Here is a 21,970-nt window from a genome sequence, read left to right as displayed (position 1 = left end):
ACCAATCAGCAAGCGCTACCCAGATGCTGAACCAAAAATGGGCTGGTTCCTAAGCTTGCATTCAAATAAAGATAACAAGAGAACGAAGAACAATTGCTAATAGGAGTAAATTAGAAAGTTGCTTAAAATTGCTGCTCTAGCTGAAAGTTAAATTTTGACTAGACTATCCCTTTAACAGTACAAAGGATTACATTTTGTATTCCTTCAATGTCTTCTATTCCATGTAGAACAATACATTGTTACTAAGGTGCATCAGCCCTCTCTGCCAATGCGTGGTTATATACGCTATGTATTCTTAAGGCTGTGACACAAGGCAAGTCGCATCGCTTCTGAAGTTCAGATATTTCATCTCTGAGCGCTCAGCTACGCGACCTGACGCAGCAGAGTACTCAGAGATGAAAAGGCAGGACACACTGAGCGCGCACAGCCGCATCTACACGCTGCGCGCCACTCCTCTTGTAGTGTGTCACAGCCTTTATCCTGTGTATATACGCAAGTGTGTGGCAGCCCTCTACGGGCAAGCAGGTTCCAAGCAAAGACGCTGTCAGAAAACCTGGCACATATATGAAACGCCAAGCAAACAAAGTCTGGGATGACAGCTCACATTGCTTCACTCTCCAAATGTCACTGTCAGAAAAGAAGCTTTCAAAAAACAGTGACGTAACTGCAAAACTAGATTTCCTACAACGTTCGCTGGATGGTAGAAGCTTCAGCACAGAATCATCTCCAATCATTCATTATTATTACATCCGGTCAGAGAAAGCCTCTTGCGCACACACAAGCCCTCCCTATGGGGCACAGCACACAGGAGGAAAGTAAAGGGCACCGAACTGTTTGCCAACCAGAAACTCCAAACGGTTTAGCAACCAGAAACGTTATTAAGTGCTAAATGCTTATTTGTATTATTGTACCAGAAACTTTATTTAAAAAAACAACAAAAACACATTGTTAGTGTGTCAATTGTGCATTATTGATCTTGATCTGCGCAGGAGAGCTCGTCCATCAATAACCAGCTGTGTTCTGCTTTTAGCTGCAGAGTTGGTGGTTCCAGAAACTGTGTTAAACCACTTTGCAGGGATTATACACATAGGTATCTAAGAACACTAATGAAATAATTACATGCTTTAACTAATTAGCGCATATTTACGCATTAGAATGTCTGTTTAAAGGGACATAAGCAGAAAAAAACACACTGTAATGGGCAAGAGCATTTTATTACTGCAATATTGCTTAAAGGACCACTCAATGCAGTTGAATTACATAATTAACAAGTGCATAATAAATAGACAGTGATTCAACACCTACTCTCAATTTCACAAAATCAGTAAAAAAAATTCTGACAAATTTATTTTTTCTCTAATTTTCCGGCCCCCTGTATCATGTGACAGACATCAGCCAATCACAGACTAGTTTACGTATACCCTGTGACCTTGTGCACATGCTCAGGAGGATCTTTTTCCCCAGAAAGTGTGAAAATCAAAAGACTGCAAAATTTGATAAGGGACGAAAATTGGAAAGTGTCTTATAGCTGAATGCTCTACCTGAATCATAAAAGTTTATTTTGACTTGAGTGTCCCTTTAAGTAATTAGGGATTTCATTCATGCAAATGGGTTAAACACATAGTTTAAGAGTAGCAATGTACTCCAGGAAGCTAGCTGGTCACATCATGATGACAGACAAAAAAAAAAAGGTGCAGCGACAAATCACCAGCTAGCCCCCAGTAGTGCATTACTGTTCCTGAGCCTACCTAGGTAGGCTTTAAAACAAAGGATAACAAGCAAAGTAAATTTTAGAACAGAATTAAAATTGCAAATTCTTTTTGTTCTATGAAAGTATATTTTTGACTCTTGTGCAGGACCTATATGCTCTAATGAAATTGACATGCCAGCATGAACAATGAGGAGCCATTTATGCATTTTGAGGAGCCACTGAAAGAATGTATATAAAACAAGGCTTGACAAATACTGGCTGTCTTACTGGCTTATTCTACATAAAACTAGACACCAACACCCTCGCCCGCCTACTAAAAGGCTTATGACCAACTCCTCAATTTGCTTGGTATGTCAAGAATTTCAAATAAAATACATTTGTGGACCTAGGATACATTCTACATATAAAAAGTAAAAAAATGTTAGGAGTCATTGCTGAATGTCAAACTGATCTACAAGGAATTTTCTCTGTTCATTCCTTTATAACGTAACCCTTTAAGGACACAGCTTTCAGTTTGCTCAATTGTTTTATGACGGAAAAATTCCGTCATATGTCCTTAAGAGGTTAAGGACATTATTATTATTGTTGTTGTTATGAATAAACAGAATACAAAGAACAGAAAGACATTCTGATACAAAAATGACATCATAATGACATCATAATCTAATAAATCAGAGCATATCATTTTTTGTATAAGAGAGTCCCTTTAAAATCTACCAACTGATGTTTCAGTATAAAATGGCTAATTCATTTGAGTTATTTTAATTATTCAGGAAGGATTACACAAAACATTTTTAAAATCTATCATTTTTGGATGAAAAAGTTGTTCTATCCAACAAAAAGACACGGGTATACCCTAGAGACAGACTAAGTTATTTTTCCTCTAGCAGCGATCTTCTCGCCAAGCCTCTCTAAGGTATGGAATGAAGCTGCAGCAATGTACAGGCAGGTTAGGACTGGCAGGTACTAACCTCACCTGTATAAACACAGCAACCTCACTAACATGCACGTGCGCCCTTTTTTATTCTGCGCACAAAGGCACGTCATGGAAACCTACACAAGAAGCGTGGAAATGTACATTGATTTACACAGAAGAGTGTTAATAGTAGGAAGACTTTTTTTTTGGGGGGGGGGGGGAGTATTTAGATAACAAGCAAAAGTTACAATCTCCATTTGCCACTGACCTTCTGAAATAGCGCAACACCTCTCAGCATTAACCCCTTGTCTCCCAGTGGAAGGCTTCAATGCATAGCAACTCTCTCTAGCAGACAGGGGGTTAAAAGGGAACATGAAACCCAACATTTTTCTTTCATGATTCAGATAAAGCATGTGATTTTAAACAACTTTCTAATTTACTTATATTATCATTTTTGTTTTATTCATTCTCTTAGTATCTTTTGTTGAAAAGCAGGGCCGTAAGCTTAGGAGCCGGCCCATTTCTGGAGCACAAGATGGCAGCAGTTTTGCAAGAATGTTATCTATTTGCAAGAGCAGTAGAGGGCAGCACTATTTCCTGCCATGTAGTTCCCCCAGACGCCTACCTAGGTATCTCTTCAACAAAGAATATCATGGGAACAAAAGCAAATTTGATAATAGAAGTAAATTGTAAACTTTTTGAAAATGGTTTGCTCTGTCTGAATCACAAAATATTTTTTTGGGGTTTCATATCCCTTTAAATAACTGCAGAAATGCTTTGTATGAAATGACAGACCACTAAAACGCTACAAAGCAAATCATTGCCTGACATATAATAAAGATAATAAGGATGCACAAAAACAGAGAGATGTAAGTTATAATGACATATTAGTTACCTAGTAATTATTAGCTCCTGACACAAAATAGCATGAAGATTGTTCTATAACCCTGTATGACTTACCTACTGGACAGGCACACAAAGTCACCACCATCCAACAGCCGGACCTTGCAGAACAGAACCCCATTTACGAATGGCACAGCAGTCAGCTCTTCCAATGTAAAGCTGGTCTGGAACTTAAATTTCTTCTTCTTAGCCAGGAAAGCCATGAGTAAACCCCCCCTCTCAGCACAGTAAATTCCCAAGGATTTTTTTGGGTTAAAGAAAAGCAGATGGGATGTGAAGGGTCCCGTGTGTTTGGTAGAGAGGGGGGTGGGTGGGCTGAAGGAGGGGAAGAAAGAACAAATTTTGCTTGGATGAAGACAAGTCAAGCTCGGAAAGTCCAGTCTTTATCGTCCGTCAACCTCTATGTATCTGTACCAGGGGTGACCAACCTTCCCTCGGGAATGAATGCCCCAAGATTTTGCTGATGAGAGGAAGAATCTTTGGAGCATCTCCAAGGGTGGCAAAAGGGGACCCACAAGCTCTAAACCAGCAGAGGTGGGGACCCTTAGGCGTATGCTTCCTCTATAGTTGTAGCAGGCGATAGAGGGGAGGGCAGTCTGTGCAGTTTGCTTATCTTCCAGAGGCTGATCTGTGCAGAATTAGGACGTGGAGACTCATTTGGCAGTAGGAGAGGTTTTCTGCTTCTTCCTCCTGTGACTGTAGAAGCTCAGTGAGAGAGTGAGCAGCAGGAATCTGAACTCTGCAATGGGGACTAGCTGAGGCTCCGCCTCTTCTGGCTGTGTGGGAAGGCAGAGGGGAGGGAAGCAGCGTCCTCACTCCAGCACCCAACTCAAAGGCACAACATCATCATCATCACCAGAGCTGCAACAAAACAAACACATCACTGTCTGAGAAAGTGCCAGAGAAAAACAATCCACTGGCAGGAGAACCAGCAGCTCTGCCTAGATCTACAATGAACAAGGCAATCAAAAGCAATCTGGACCAACCTATTGGCTGCAGCACAATGTGCATAGGGCTCGCTGGCAGCCAAAGGGTTAAAAAGCATAATTACACTAAAACTTGTCCACGTGCTTCTGCAAAAGGCTATTTGCTTTCTTTCTCATTTCCTGATTTCATTTGATTGAAATTAAACAAATATCAGTTTTCCTAAGGACACAATATCTTCTGTATTAGATTTCGAACTGCATCTGCCTGTGCGCAGTAATAGCAATGTAATTGCTTTTCATGTATACAGAGTGTGTTATGGATTTTATAATAAAGGACTGGAAATTTCAGCAAATTACATTCTTAATAAATTAGTATTTTCCTTTTTCTGCCCCCAAAATTGATACAATTTTTTAAAAACCCAACTAATTTATGCTTCTTTTTTTAAACCACACATATATAATCACTTTCTTTTCAATTTTTTTCACATTAAACAAAATCCACAATTATGTATTTTTTTCTCTCTACATACTAAGTATCCTTATATGGCCCATAATAATAATGGCCAATGCCAAGAGCCACACTTACAAGTTCACTCAATGCTAAATAAATGTTACTTGTGCACTACATTTTGTTAGTGTGAATGCTCCGAAAACGCTCACAATAAAGTATGCTGTGAGTTAAATCCATTAAGTGCAATCATTGGACTGTGGTATTTGGAATCTGTTGCACCCTGGTCCTTATTTCAAAAGAGATAGTCAAACAATGCACCAATAATAAAATTTCAACTTGTGCTTTTAAATCTTTATAATAATTAAGTGACATGTGTGTTTATAGTAACCAATACTTTTTAAATATACAAAAAAAACTTAATATTCATGAATTATGTGTTAGATATTGTTAGTGCATATTAGTAAGAAACGTTTTATTTTTAAAAAAACAAAGAATATTTACTTAAATAAAAAGAAAAAACTAACAAATAAAGTCTAATCTTTCAGAACATGTTTCCAATGCTGATGGATATAATAAGGGGGGAAAAAATTATATATAACAGCTAAAGCTACAAATGGCTGAATAGGGGACAAATATCATATTTTAATATAATGACAATATTCTTATTAGATTGTCAGTTACAATACCATAGATGCAATATATTAAATTTTCTCCCCAAAAAATTCCAGATCAAGATTTACATAGAGATCAAAGGACAAGAAAATAAATTTTGCTGAATTTAATATATTGAATCTATGGTATTGTAACTGACAATCTAATAAGAATATTGTCATTATATTAAAATATGATATTTGTCCCCTATTCAGCCATTTGTAGCTTTAGCTGTTATATATAATACATTATTTTTAAATGAAGCCTTTAAATGCTAAACAGCATTATAAACCAAATAAAATAATCACACAACACAAAATATATAATTAAACTAAGTTAAATGAACAAAAACATTTGCTAAATAGCATTATAAACCTAATAAAATAACCACACAACACAGACTTCACTTGCATTTTTCTGCAAACTGTTTTTTCTATGCATTCCAATCTGGACTGATTTATAGACAGGAAGATCTTGTTCCTTTGAAATCTGCTCGATAGCTCAGGTCTGGTTAAACTGATTAATTTCAGCATGCTTGGCTTTGCTGCAACACAAGCAGACAGCTCCACCTACTGGCTATTTTAATAATTCACTGCTTCTCAATGATTTTCCTTAGCAGTCACATGACTGGAAAAAAAGGTTGTTATTCTGAAACGGTGTAAATTGAACCGTTGTAAAACGAGGGCCACCTGTATATATATATATATATATATATATATATATATATATATATATATATATATATATATATATATATATATATATATATATATACATATACATACACACACACTGAATATGTGTGTGTGTGTGTATAATTAGTTTATCACACACACAGAAAGAAACTCACCCTTTCCTGGCTCCTAAAATATACTTCTTTCATTTCAGTCACTCAAGTATAATACATACTGATTGCTAATATAGTTCTATATAACTTGGACAAGAAACATTTTTTATGAGCATGCAAAGGATTCCTTTTCCCCCCATAAGCTGGGTACAGATATCTGTGCATTTTGACTGTTTTCCCCCTTTAAAAGTGATGAAAAATACATGTTGCAATGATTTATTTTAAAGGGACAGTCTACTTTGAAAATTGTTTTAAAAAAAATAAATAGATAATCCCTTTATTACTTAGTCTCCAGTTTAGCACACATGAGTTAGCCGTATCTTGCTGTGAAAAACTAATACAAATTCATGAGATAAGAGTCTGTCTGTAGTGGCTTAGAAACAATCAGAAATTTAGAGGCTTAAACGTTATAAAGTATAATAATATAACAATGTTGGCTATGCAAAGCTGGGGAATGGGTAGTAAAAGAAATTACCTATCTTTTTTTCTTTTTTTAAACAATACATTTTGGAATATACTATACCTTTAAAGTGATGGCAGATCCAAATGTTTAAAAATGCTAGGATTTACCATCACTAAAAATAAACTGTAGTTTCAGTCATCAGTTTTATAAAAAAAATGGTTCTAAATACACTCTTTCTGTGCTGCGGCAGTTTGCTAAATTCAGTGGCTCCGGCCGCCCACGGCACATCGCTTTTTACCAATGAGGTGACGTTTCCACCCCTAAAACCAATAGCTGTGCATGTCATCTGACATCCTAGCACGGCTATTGGATTAGAGGTGGAAATGTCACCTCAGAGCTGTTGATTTTAGTGAGCAATAGCGGCACAGAAAGGGTGAGTTTAGCACCCTTTTTTAATAACGGACTGAAACTACAGTTTATTTTTAGTGATGGTAAATCCTAGCATTTTTTTTTAAACGCTTGCATTAACCATCACTTTAAAGGGACAGTATACACCAATTTTCATATAACTACATGTAATAGACACTGCTATAAAGAATAATATGCACAGATACTTATCTAAAAATCCAGTATAAAACCTTTTAAAAAATAACTTAAAAGCTCCCAGTTTAGCACTGTTGATGAGGTTAGATTGGGACACCCACTGATAGGGGCTAGGAAATAGAGACAGACACTCCCCCCTCATATGAAAAGACCCATTACACAACCAGGAGTCTGCATACATCAGTATACATCTAAAACTTTGGGGCTTGGTTAGGAATCTGAAAATAAGCAAAACTATACATTGTTACAAAAACACTACCAGATGGGCTATCTAAATGGATCATCTACAAAACATTTAGGCAAAGAAAAATCTAGTGTACAGTGTCCCTTTTAAAAGGGACACTGAACCCAATTTTTTTCTTTTTTGATTCAGATAGAGCATGCAATTTTAAGAAACTTTCTAATTTACTCCTATTATCAAATTATTTTCATTCTCTTGGTATCTTTATTTGAAGTGCAAGAATCTAAGTTTAGATGCCGGCCCATTTTTGGTGAACACACTGTGTTCTTGCTGATTGGTGGGTAAATTCACCTACCAATAAACAAGTGCTTTCCATGGTTCTGAACCAAAAAATAGCTTAGATGCCTTCTTTTTCTAATAAAGAAAGCAAGAGAACGAAGAAAAATTGACAATAGGAGTAAATTAGAAAGTTGTTTAAAATTGCATGCTCTATCTGAATCACGAAAGAAAAAAAATTTGGGTTCAGCGTCCCTTTAAGTATAACTCACTGCTTAGTGCATTGTTATTACAACAATGAAAGAATTTTTAACATCTTTAATCAACATTTAAAAGAAGCAGGAGCAATTTCAATTTCTCTATATTATCTTTACGATTAGATAGATAAAAGTGAAAAAACAAAAGGATTATCGCTGAGAGCCCTCAGCCTTAGAATTAGAAAGCAATAAAACCACTCACTTCTCTTATTCTTTATCATTTCCAGTCATTTATGAGCAGGACAAACAATGTGGGACCAAAGTCCCATGTAACAAGTCACTTTAATGCCAATTATCAAACTGTTCCTTATTTGTCCTTACAGTCGCCATGGTTTACCTTCGGAACTGCCTGCACACGCATATCCCTGCTGTAATAATCTGTGTATTTTATAAAAATATATATCATTTTCTGTGCTAGCCTGGAACCTAAACAAGTATGGTTGCCGTGGAAACTAGAAATTGCTGAGGGCCTAACAAAGTGACCAAGTCTATGAGCAAAATTGAATAGGCAATATTAACCCACAGGGCAGCACCAGAGAGGCTGACACTCATTGCACAGCCCCCGACTGCTAAGGGGTTAAATCATTGATGGCAAAGATCTATGTTAAAGGTAAATGGTAATGCAATAAAACATTTTCTAATGTCTTGGAGCATGTTATCACTCATATACTTGCATGCAACTGTGTACTTAAAGGCAGGGCCATCTTTAATACTGACTGGGCCCTGGGCAAACATTTCCTTGCCCCCCCCCCCCCTCGCCCATGCAATTTCGCTCTCCACCCCAACAAACAACTAAATCAATTTTTTTTTTTTTTTTAAATGATTAGCCCAGCAGTGGATCATCCACTGTTGGGCTAATCATTTTCAAAAAAATATGAAATAAATTGCAATATGTGAAACTGGACCTAAGCAGTACTAATAAGTAAATACATATATAAATTCCTCACTGTGGATTAATTTAAAATATTTACTAATTAATTAAATGTTGTTTTTTTATTTATTTATATATATATATATATTTTTAAGTACATAAATATTTAATGCAATGCACGGCATTGCATAGTAAAAATCAGTGTCGGACCTAATGTCTACAGGTCCCTGGTACAAGAATGTAGGGCCCCCCTAAAAGCATCTCACCAGTTTTGGGATATTCACTACATATTTATTGTTTAGACAGCCACTGTACAGCAAAATTACCACTTTCATGAATACCAAGGGAATGCCTAACATACCAAACTCCCCAAACCATATACACACACACTCTCCAGAGCATACACATATACATGTACACACAAACACACACACTCCAGAGCATACACATACACAAGTACACACAAACACACACTCTCCAGAGCATACACAAGTACACACAAACACACACTCTCCAGAGCATACACAAGTACACACACTCTCCAGAGCATACACAAGTACACACAAACACACACTCTCCAGAGCATACACAAGTACACACAAACACACACTACAGAGCATACACATACACATGTACACACACACACACACTACAGAGCACACACATACACATGTACACACAAACACACACTCTCCAGAGCATACACATACACATGTACACACAAACACACACTACAGAGCATACACATACACAAGTACACACAAACACACACTCTCCAGAGCATACACAAGTACACACAAACACACACTACAGAGCATACACATACACATGTACACACACACACACACTACAGAGCACACACATACACATGTACACACAAACACACACTCTCCAGAGCATACACATACACATGTACACACAAACACACACTACAGAGCATACACATACACATGTACACACACACACACACTACAGAGCATACACATACACATGTACACACACACACACACTCTCCAGAGCATACACATACACAAGTACACACAAACACACACTACAGAGCATACACATACACATGTACACACAAACACACATGTACACACAAACACACACTACAGAGCATACACATGTACACACACACACACACTCTCCAGAGCATACACATGTACACACAAACACACACTACAGAGCACACACAAATGTATGTACACACTGCAATATATAATCCAATATTAAAAATACAATGTATGTGTGCCTCAAGACGGAAGAGAGCAGTGTGTGCAGCTGCACAGATGCTCAAATCCTCACGTGCCTGCCGCTCCAGCTTTCTGCTGCATGCGCCTACAGTATGCCCTACCCTGAACAATCCCCACCACCAGAGCAGTTACCTGGTAACCCCAGCAGGACCTTTTCTTATACAGTATGATTGGTTGGATGCCGAGTTAGGGCTTAGCATCCAGTGCTGCACAGTGCACACCTAAAACAGCACATGGCACTAGCTTGGCATGTCACATGATCCCAGCTCAGTCTGGCACAGTTTCTCACAAATAAATATAAGCAGAGAACTTTTGACTGTGACAGTATTAGGACTGACATCAGCAGACTGACATGAACCAAAAAAACGACTCTTGGGCCCCGGCAGCTGCCCCTTTTGCCCTGTGTTAAAGACGGCCCTGCTTAAAGGGATATAAAGCCCAAAAATGTTGTTTTTCTGATTCAGACAGAGCAAGCACAGTGTTCTCCACAGAAAATGTTGCCAGCCGGGTGGCCTTATGAAGTAGCTGGGTAGGGGCAGTGTAATATTATATCATTGTCTGCTATGCAAAGAACAAATTAATTGCATACTTGAACATAAATGTATTTAATGATAATTTGTGCAAAAAAAAAGTACCCTCTTTAATAGCTAATTTAACAAGGTCGTTAAAGGGTTAATATTGGCTAAAATGGAGAAATACCTAAGTAACTGTCTGGAGCAGGAAATAGGGCTGCCATCTTGTGCCCTTGCAAATGGAGACCGTTCTTGCAAAACTTAGGAGCCAGCGCATTTTTTCTAGTTTACTCCTACTATCAATTTGTCTGTGTTCTCTTGGTATCTTTATTTGAATGTAAGCTTAGGAGCCAGCCTATTTTTGGTTGAGCACCTGGGTAGCGATTGCTGATCGGTGGCTACATTTAGCCACCTCAGCAAGCGTTACCCAGGTGCTGAACCAAATATGAGCCGGATCCTAAGCTTACATTCTAGCTTTTCCAAATAAAGATAGCAGGAGAACAAAGAACAATTGATAATATTTGTAAATTAGTTGCTTAAAATTGCATTTTCTATCTGAATCACGAGAGAGAGAAAATTTGGGTTTCATATCTCTTTAAAGGGTAATTATCTAACATGGTTTTCACAGAGCATTGTTTGCAAACTCTCCTTTATTGCCCAGTCTATATCTGTCCCTTCTGTCCACAGCAGAAGAAAGAGATAAGGTGGGAAAACTTGTCGGATCACATTACATTATAGAAACCGAAGTACTTGTTAATATCCCTTTAAACTCTGCAAAATAATCTCCAGCGGTTCAGCCAGTTCTTAACAGGACACGGCAGGTGATTGGCTGTCCATGCATATGCTGCTTTTGATTGGCTCACAGGCTGTGTCCTGCTCAGAATTGTCAATGCCCTCCGCCCTTGTTAGAAAACTTGAATTGTGTGTTTCAAAAGGTTAAACACATCTTTAATTACAAATTTCTATCACACAGATGAAAAAAAAGACCCAATTAAAAAACACTAACCTTCAAAAAAATAAGTAAAAAAACAACAACAAAAAAAGTTCAGAGGAAAAGACAAACATGTTTATGCACTTTATACTATCATTATGACGGTGGCTAGCCTTGTTGTCGGCAGACTCAAGCTTGGATTTGCTCTTTCAAATACCGTAAATGAATTTTTATATTGAAAAACAATTGCACAAAAAAAAAAAAAAAAAAAAAAAAAAAAAAAAAAAAAGGGATATAAATTTGTTTTAAAACAGGTTAGACTTGGCCGGTATGTTATTCTACAGCAGCACAACTAAAGTGTCTTGAAGTTACAAAGTGTTCACTGCTCCTTTAAGGGACTTAAAAAAAGTGGAAAAAGAAACATGTGTCACCTCACTACCTGTCCCCTTGACCCTATCCCCTCACAACTACTCCCCTCCCTCTCTGCCACCCTTACCCCTATACTCACACACACTTTCAACCTCTCCCTCAGCACCGGTATATTTCCCTCATCGCTGAAACATGCACTGGTCACACCTATCCTCAAAAAACATTCCCTTGATCCTACCTCCTCATCCAACTACCGCCCTATTTCCCTCCTCCATCTTGCATCAAAGCTTCTTGAAAAACTAGCTTATGCACGCCTATCCCATTTCCTTACAATAAACTCCCTCCTTGACCCATTGCAATCTGGATTTCGTCCCCATCACTCCACAGAGACAGCAATTGTTAAGGTTACCAACGACCTACTTACAGCAAAATCAAAAGGCCACTTCTCTCTGCTTATCCTCCTTGATCTGTCCGCAGCCTTTGACACTGTTGACCACCCACTTTTGCTCCAAACCCTCCAATCCTTCGGCATCTGTGACACAGCCCTCTCATGGCTCTCTTCCTACCTGTCAAACTGTACCTTTAGTGTAGCCTTCTCTGGGGCCTCCTCTGCCCCGTCACCACTTTCTGTCGGAGTACCGCAAGGATCTGTCCTTAGTCCCCTTCTCTTCTCAATCTACACGTCATCACTAGGTTCCCTAATAAAGTCCCACGGTTTACAATATCATTTGTATGCCGATGACACCCAAATCTACTTCTCTGCACTAGACCTACCTCCTTCCTTGCTAACCCGTGTCACTAACTGTTTCTCTCACATCTCTAACTGGATGTCCTCTCACTACCTCAAGCTAAATCTCTCCAAAACTGAGCTCCTTATTTTCCCCCTTCTTCTAAACTCTCCACCCCCAATCTCTCTATAGCTGTCGACAACTCCATCATTACCCCTACCCCGCATGCCCGATGTCTCGGGGTCACATTTGACTCAGATCTTTCTTTCACTCCTCACATTCAGTCATTGGCTAAAGCCTGCCGCTTCCACCTTAAAAACATCTCTAAAATTAGACACTTCCTTACACAAGATACAACAAAGATTTTAATCCACTCTCTCATTCTTTCCCGCCTCGATTACTGCAACTCTGTTCTCCCCACCTGCCGCCTAGCTCCTTTACAATCCATAATGAATGCCTCTGCCAGGCTCATCTTCCTTACTCGTCGCTCTTCATCTGCTGCACCTCTCTGCCAATCCCTTCACTGGCTTCCTCTTGCCTCTAGGATCAAACACAAAACTCTCACTCTAACCCTCAACTGCACTGCTCCTCCCTGTATCTCAGACCTTGTCTCCAGATACTCTCCCTCCCGTCCCCTTCGCTCTGCTCATGACCTCCTACTCTCCTCCGCTCTTGTTACCTCATCACACTCCCGTTTACAGGACTTCTCCAGACTGGCTCCCATCTTGTGGAACTCTCTGCCTCACTCCACAAGACTCTCTTCTAGTTTTAAAAGCTTCAAGTGCTCCCTAAAGAGACTCTACTGTTCAGGGATGCTTACAACTTACGCTAACCTTTCTTTATACCAGTTCCTCTCCTCCATTGCTATCCCCTGAACCCCTTTAGCATGTAATCCTAAGAGTCCAGCTGTTTGTAGATCACCTTCATAAGAGCTGACTACAACAGTGCAACTCTTGGCAGGGCCCTCTACCCATTTGATCCCTATATTTGTTTTGTTGTACTCCGCCTTTGTTAATAGCGCTGCGGAATCTGTTGGCGCTCTACAAATAACCGGTAATAATAATAATGCAAGAAATAGTGTTCTAATAAAATACTCCAATTATGGGTTGCACTTGATTTCGACAAATAACGATTTGGGAACATCAGCCGGTATTGTCAGTGTGATTTTCCAGTTATCACAACCCCAAAATGCTTTTATTGATATTACCCCGCAAAGTTTTAAATCATTACCTCTTCAAAACAACACAAAATAGTAATCTAAATCATTCATTTATAAATCAAAAATCTAAACGTGCACAATTCGCGCCAAACAAAATGGCGAGCATAGTGGGCGTGTGTTTACTGGGTTGAGTTAAATAATTTGTATTAGTGTAAAAGAACTTATTATTTTATTTTTAACTTTAAAGGGATACGATCTGGAACTCAAAAATGTTATTTTGTGATTTCGACGAAACATACAAATTTAAAAAAAGTTTCCAATTTACTTCTATTATCAGATTTGCTTTGTTGCCAAGGTATTCTTTGTTGAAGAGATACCTAGGTTGGCATCTGTAGCACTACATGACAGGAAATAGTGCTGCCATCTAGTGCTCTTGTAAATGGGTAACAATCTTGTAAAACTGCTGCAATATAGTGCTCTAGACACGTGTACGTTCCTGAGCTTAGATCTCTGCTTTTCAGCAAAAGATACCAAGAGACCAAAAAAAATTTGATAATAGAAGTAAATTAGAAAGGACGTTTAAAACTGCATGCTCGATCTGAATCATGAAAGAAAAGTTTGGGGTTTTACACCCTTTAAGAAATGATAGAGAAGGAAGCATTTGTATCGGTTTGGCGACATTATTATCTAATATGGCAGGGGATCATGTCAGTGTGTTGTTATGCCCATGCGCAAAATAAAGGTCACACATGAAAACTTTTGGGGTACTCTGTAAAGGTCGGAAAATGTTGTCCGAGGGTTTATCAAGTCCTTTTAGCGGTTTAACTCAATAAATGGAAATGGCCTTGTGATAAGTAACACGACTGGCGCAAGTTAAAGGGAACATGAAATCCCAAAAATGTATTTCATGATTTAGAGAGAGCATATTTTTTAAACACATTTCCAATTCACTTCTATTATCAAATGTGCGTTGTTCTCCTGAAATTCTTTGTTGAAGAAGCATCAATGCACTACATGGAGTTAGCTGAACACATTCGGTGAGCCAATGACAAGAGGCGCCCAGTATAAAATGCAGAGCCTTACCAGCTGGCTTCTATAAAGAGTTAAAAATAAGAGATAACAGCTTCAAAGAGAACTGAAGATACAGGAGGGAAAGCGACAGCATCATGAGTAGTAAACATCCTACTGTGGTTGTATTCTGCAGTTTAATGTCCTTTTAAATAGACATGAAACCCAACATTTTTCTTTCATGATTCAGACAGAGCATATATTTTTATACAACTTTCCAATTTACTTCTAGTATCTAATTTGTTTCATTCTCTTGATATCCTTTGTTGAAAAGAATATCTAGATAGGCTCAGGAGCTTGGAGCTAGCTGCTGATTGGTTGATGAACTTGTATGCTCATTTTCATTGGCTTACATGTGTTCAGCTAGCTCCCAGGAGTGTATTGCTGCTTCTTCAATAAAAGATACCAACAGAAAGAAGCAAAAATTGATAGAAGTAATTTGGAAAGTATTTTTTTTTTAAATTAATCTATCTGAATCATGAAAGAAAAGTTTTGGATACCATGGGCAGCAATGTGTTAGGAAGTTGTGAAGTAGTCCTTGCTTTGTTTCCTAACTGCTCAAAAGCCACCTCTACTCTACTGAGATTGACGTGGACTCAGCTAAACCCAAATCCTTGCTTGCAGGGAAAAGTACCCGAAAAAGGAATTAATTTCTTCAGACACCCAACTTCACCTCCTCCATTGACAGAGGCAAAGATAATGACTGGGGATTATGTGTAGGGGAGTGACACTTAAAGGGCCAGTAAACCCACCCAATGGAGCGAGCTACATTCATTTTAATGGCGCGATCGGGCCGGCTGTGACTAGACAGCGTGCACGATGCGATTAGCAAAAAACAGACCCACTCAATAGAGTCAGGAGCAGTGGTGTGTAAAATACATTTTTGTAGGAAAATATCTGTGACATACTTTGATTTAGAAACATGGCCCTAACCTAATGTTATATAATTCTGCACTATGTGCAGAATTATATAGCATTATTGGGTGGGTTTACTAGCCCTTTAACAGATTTGCTGTGGTGCTCTTTGCCTCCTCCTGCTGGCCAGGAGTGGTAATCCCACTAGTAATTGAATGACGTTGTGGACTCTCCATATCTTAGGAAAGAAAAAAAAAACAGCCTTGTTTATAAACATGTTAAAAAATTTCTCCACGTTCAGTTCACATTAAACAAATTGCTGGGAAAACAGCCAAGAAATGCAAACGCAATATTTTACTGGGATTTTCAACAAACCCAAGCTACAGAATTTTAAAAAAAACTGCTACAAAAGTTTGGTGTTATTGATTGGAATCCATCTGTCAAATTCTCATATTTTTTGTGGCACGACTATGTTTCAAAAACATAATATAAAAAGGTTATCTTCTAACAATTTGAAATGGGCTTGAAACAAAAAAGCCATTGAATGCACTTTTTAAGGCAACAAAATACTTGTGAGCGATTTAATGGACCCCACTGCGTCAGTTTACCATGTAATAAGGTGTGATCTCTCTACAGTTTGTTCTCCCTTCACTTAAATGTTTACAGTATCAATCATTCATGATCTACAGGCAAGGACAACTGACAACTCTATCTGAGGTTCCTCAGGGGGTGGCTTACACAAATATATGGGGCTCTACTGCATTCCCTAGAGGAGCTATTTGAATAAATGTATGCAGAGCAAAAAAAAAGGCAAAACCTCTCCATTTTATATACTTATAAATAAATAAAAATACTCTGAATTGAAAGCCCTTCTCAGTAGTATTCCAACTGACCAACTTCCAACAATTCTACCTTTTGTAGCTCCAGTTTTGCCTGCATACTGTCCCCAAACGCATATCAAAAAGGGGGGTTTTAGTACAAAATATCGGTGAAAGCTCACCTGCCAGTGCCAAGGCAAAGCCTATGCTAACACATTTGTACAATGTGTCTGAAGTTAGTATTTGCAGCAGCCCATAAGGAGTGGGAATTCCATAGAATCTTTTTCTTTTTTTGTAATATACTCATAAATATAATAGAATCATCACAATGTATGTTTGTGAATGTTGTTTGGTTAATATAAAAATGTGAACTAAAAATGAACCCTTAAAAAAGCACCAGTCAACCTAACAAAAATTCCTAAATATATGTAAAAGGTTATTGAAGCTAAATTACATCAAACCGTATCCCAAAGTGGAACATTAAGAAATGTGTAAGTAAATCAACTCATTATTTCATCCTTCAGCCGTTTAGAGATGGCCGCCTGAGCCCTCCTACCCCTACGTCATCCTGATGTTGTATTCAATCTCCCAAAATGGAATGTAGTCGAATTTGTGCGTCCCCTTTATTTGCGCATGCGCAAATTATGCTCAAGGGGGGCTTTTTGTTGCAGGAACTACTAACAACCGCTCAGTATTGTAGCGGTTGTTCTTATCAGCAGATCGACTGTTAGATACAGTATTCTATTTACCTTATTTGAAAGTAGAGGAGTCAATAATAAGCCTTGGTTCAATCTCCCAATAATGAATAGCTGGTTGTTAGTAGTTTCTACAACAAAAAGCCCCCCTTGAGCATAATCGGCGCATTGCGCATGCGTAAATAAAGGGAACACGCAAATACGACTAGATTCATTTTTGGGAGACTGAAAACAACATCAGGATGACGTAGGGGTAGGAGGGCTCAGGCGGCCATCACTAAATGGCCGAAGATGAAATAATAAGTTCATTTACTTACACATTGCTTGTGGTGTGTATTGTATCAGTGAAGACTTAGGGCACCATGTATTAAAAGGCGGGCGGACAGCTTTTCAACTTGCAAAGCTGTCTGTCCATCTTTGCTGCATACGGGCAGCCGATCTGTTCATCCACTGGCCCGTATGTATCATTACACACTTCGATGAGTCAAGGGACTGTCAATCACAGAGAGCGAGTTCTCAATTATTTCTCTTTGCCACCTAAATATAAACACACATACATAAAAATATATTATATATATATATATATATATATATATATATATATATATATATATATATATAAAGATTTTCTGAATTTCTCTGGTGACATAATAAATTTAAATTTATTAGACAGTGTTGTTAACAAAACCAAAATACAGCCATGCAACGTTCAAGGTTTTGCAAGACAACAATATGTAAAACAATGCATAAAAACACAGGCAGGATTTCAAATATTGCTGCTACATATGCCCACATAGTAGGATCAGGATTCTACTAAATTATTTTAGTGTTAGCCAATAGCCTGCAAGTGAATCTGTAACCAATAATAGGATACTCATTTTTCATTCTTGCCATTCCTAAACACCTATATAATAGGAATGGAACAACAATATCACAGATTATTATATTCATCAGATAAGTCAACTAATGTTTAAAACATTTTAAATAAAATATATATATATATATATATATATATATATATATATACACACATACACACACACACACACACACAGTATGTGTGTATGTATACATCAACATATAAAAGATCACTAGGTAAGGTAGGAAAAATAACTATTTTATTTTGATTGAAACATTGCTGTATACAAAACAGGAAATAAAAATAAGAATGAGAAGCTAACCATGCATTTCTTGGAGCATGGAATAAATTGTGTATGGGAAATAACAGGAATCCATAAATAGAATTTTAATTGCCACAGCAAACTGCATCCTGGGATATATAAAGCTATATTATTCAGGAATAATAATATAGATTAAAATAATAATAATTGTAAACCCACAGCTTGAATGTATGACCTGAATTTTTTGTTCTAACTTTGAGTATTAAATAAATATTTGATACATCAAGTTTTGGATAATGAGGCTGATGAGATGTATGAGAGAAGCAATGCTAAAATGAGTCACAAGGAAATAATGGCAGTCTGTCAGTGACAAACACAGTCTTCCCACAAGTGACACAGTCATCACAGTGAAAGACAGTGCCAGCACAGTTAGGGCACTCACTGAAGAGAAATTGCTACTTGCAGTATGAGTGATACGTTGCTTGGAGCTGGTATTGCTGATATGACCTGGCAAGCAGTGTGACACTGAGCTCCTTGGCACTGACAGGTACAGTCTGCAGAGGACACTGATTATGAATTTGATATTTCTGATCAGAAACTGAACTGTCACCAAACATGTGAGCCAGGAAATGAGCACTCAGTGAGTGAGCTATGTAATGAGGGACTGTCACATTCAGATGACAACACTTTCCCTATATTAGTGACCATCCGGTTATTAAAACTTCCTACTGTGGAATGTTAGCAAGCAACATCAACAATGTACGTAACACAGTCCCTAATGCAGTGTCACTGACTCAACCTTAAACAAAGGAATGTGACAAGAAGTCACACTTACCTTATATAAGCGGCTGCTCATGTCACTAAGCTATACTTTCCCCAAATTACCACTTATGATAATGTCCCCAAATGTGTCATGACACTGCCACATCATTGACACTCAATAAGTGTACCTGTCCCCAAATGAGTGTCACTGACAGATGGTGAGCACACCTGTTCTTACATGAGTGCCACTTCCAGCCGATGGGTGCAACTGTCCCCAAATGAGTGTCACCAACAGCCAGTGAGTGCACCTATTCCTACATGCGTGTCACTGACAGCCGGTGAGCGCTCATCTACCTATATGCGTGTCACTGACAGCTGGTGAGTGTACCTGTCCCCAAATGAGTGCCGTTGCCAGCCTGGGAGTGCACCTGTCCCTACATGAGTGTCACTGACAGCCAGTGAGTCCCTACATGAGTGTTACTGCCTGCCAGTGAGTGCACCTGTCCCTACATGAGTGTCACTGACATCCGGTGAGCATACCTGTCCTTACATGAATGTCATTGACAGCTGGTGAGTGCACCTGTCCATACATGAGTGTCACTGACAGGCGGCGAGTCCCTACATGAGTGTTACTGCCTGGCAGTGAGTGCACCTGTCCATACATGAGTGTCACTGACAGCCAGTGAGTCCCTACATGAGTGTTACTGCCTGGCAGTGAGTGCACCTGTCCCTACATGAGTGTCACTGACATCCGGTGAGCATACCTGTCCTTACATGAATGTCATTGACAGCTGGTGAGTGCACCTGTCCATACATGAGTGTCACTGAAAGGCAGTGAGTGCACCTGTCCCTACATGAGTGACACTGAGTTGATGAGTGCACCTATCTCTACTTGAGTGTCACTGTAAGCTGATGAAGCACCTGTCCATACATGAGTGTCATTGACAGCCGGTGAGCGCACCTGTCCCCTACATGAGTGTTACTGACAGTCGGTGAGCGCACATGTCCTTACATGAATGTCATTGACAGCTGGTGAGTGCACCTGTCCATACATGAGTGTCACTGACAGGCGGCGAGTGCACCTGTCCCTACATGAGTGACACTGAGTTGATGAGTGCACCTATCTCTACTTAAGTGTCACTGTAAGCTGATGAAGCACCTGTCCATACATGAGTGTCATTGACAGCCGGTGAGCGCACCTGTCCCTACATGAGTGTCACTGACAGTCGGTGAGCGCACATGTCCCTACATGAGTGTCACTGACGGCTGGTGAGGGTACCTGTCCCTACATGAGTTTCACTGACAGCCGGTGAGGGTACCTGTCCCTACATGAGTGACACTAATAGCCGGTGAGGGTAGATGTCCCTACATGAGTGTCACTGACAGCCGGTGATGGTACCTGTCCCTACATGAGTGACACTGATAGCCGGTGAGGGTACCTGTCCCTACATGAGTGGCACTGATAGCCGGTGAGGGTACCTGTCCCTACATGAGTGACACTGATAGCCGGTGAGGGTACCTGTCCCTACATGAGTGACACTGATAGCCGGTGAGTGCACCTGTCCCTACATGAGTGACACTGTCAGCTGATGAGTGCACCTGTGCCAACTTGAGTGTCACTGATGCACCTGTCCATGCATGAGTGTTACTGACAGCCGGTGAGAGCACCTGTCCCGATGTCCCTGACAGCCGGTGAGTGCACCTGTCCCTACATCAGTGTGATATCCGATGAGTGTGAGTGTACCTGTCCCTACATCAGTGTGACATCCGGAGAGTGTACCTGTCCCTACATGAGAAACCCTGACAGCCGGTAAGCTTACCTGTCCCTACTTGATTGCCTTCCGGTGTGTACCTGTCCCTATATAAGTGCCATTGCCAGCCGGTGAGTGCACCTGTCCATACATGAGTGTCAGTGCCAGCCGGTGAGTGCACCTGTCCATACATGAGTGTCAGTGCCAGCCGGTGAGTGCACCTGTCCATACATGAGTGTCAGTGCCAGCTGGAGCGTGACGTCCCCAGTCGGTATACTCACACATGCCCTCCGTACACACTCACCTACCGTCACTCCCTGGAGTTCAATTCTCAGCTGACGCTCAACACAACACAGCTTGTTTACGCTATGTACGTAGCAGTCGCCACGACACTTCACGCTGTTATCCTAACTCCGCAAATCAATGCGGCCTCTTTACGCAATTTGCGTAACTCCCGCCAACTGTTCTTAAACGAGAATATCGTTCCAATGAATTAAAATCTGCGCAGTGGTGATGTAACCTAAGAAATCAAGGTTATGATTGGTTGATCAGAGAATTATGGACAAAAGCTATTGGTCGGTTATAGGAAGCGTTGATTTTGATTAGCTGGTTTATGAGGACTGTGTTTGGAAGCACTGTCTAAGGCTAAGCGACAGAAGGAAAGATTTATCTTACAATCTCACAGAGCCTGCTGCAAAGGCTCATACAGTTCCTTGGGAGAGTACTGGTGACTACAGCCCAGTGTGCCAAGCCTTACTGGGGCATGTGTCATAACTGGCAATGTGTATATAGTTGTCTGTCTTTATCTCTATGTCTGTATCAACATGTGTCTGTATTAATCAATATCTATCTCTCTCTCTGTCACTATAAAGCTATCTGTATATAGCTATATGTCTGTAAATATCTATGTACATATGTCTATTTCTGTCTATCTATGACCCACCTGAAGTTA

The 21,970-nt window shown here is 39.4% G+C and overlaps 1 protein-coding gene across 1 annotated transcript in view; it reads right to left on the bottom strand.

Annotated features, from left to right (window-relative positions):
* EEIG1 (estrogen-induced osteoclastogenesis regulator 1) overlaps positions 1-21,423 on the bottom strand; it is a 117,526-nt gene extending 96,103 nt beyond the window's left edge. Inside the window, exons 1-2 of the mRNA XM_053695394.1 lie at positions 21,327-21,423; positions 3,588-4,391 (exon numbers count right to left, since the gene is read on the bottom strand). Of these exons, the coding sequence (XP_053551369.1) occupies positions 3,588-3,733 (146 nt within the window). The 5' untranslated portion in view covers positions 3,734-4,391; positions 21,327-21,423. The remainder of the gene's footprint in view (positions 1-3,587; positions 4,392-21,326) is intronic.
* Between the last annotated feature and the right edge of the window lie 547 nt (positions 21,424-21,970).

This window comes from Bombina bombina, chromosome 12 (genome assembly GCF_027579735.1).
Source record: "Bombina bombina isolate aBomBom1 chromosome 12, aBomBom1.pri, whole genome shotgun sequence".
Lineage (NCBI taxonomy): Eukaryota > Metazoa > Chordata > Amphibia > Anura > Bombinatoridae > Bombina > Bombina bombina.
This window is presented reverse-complemented; position numbering and strand designations above follow the sequence as displayed.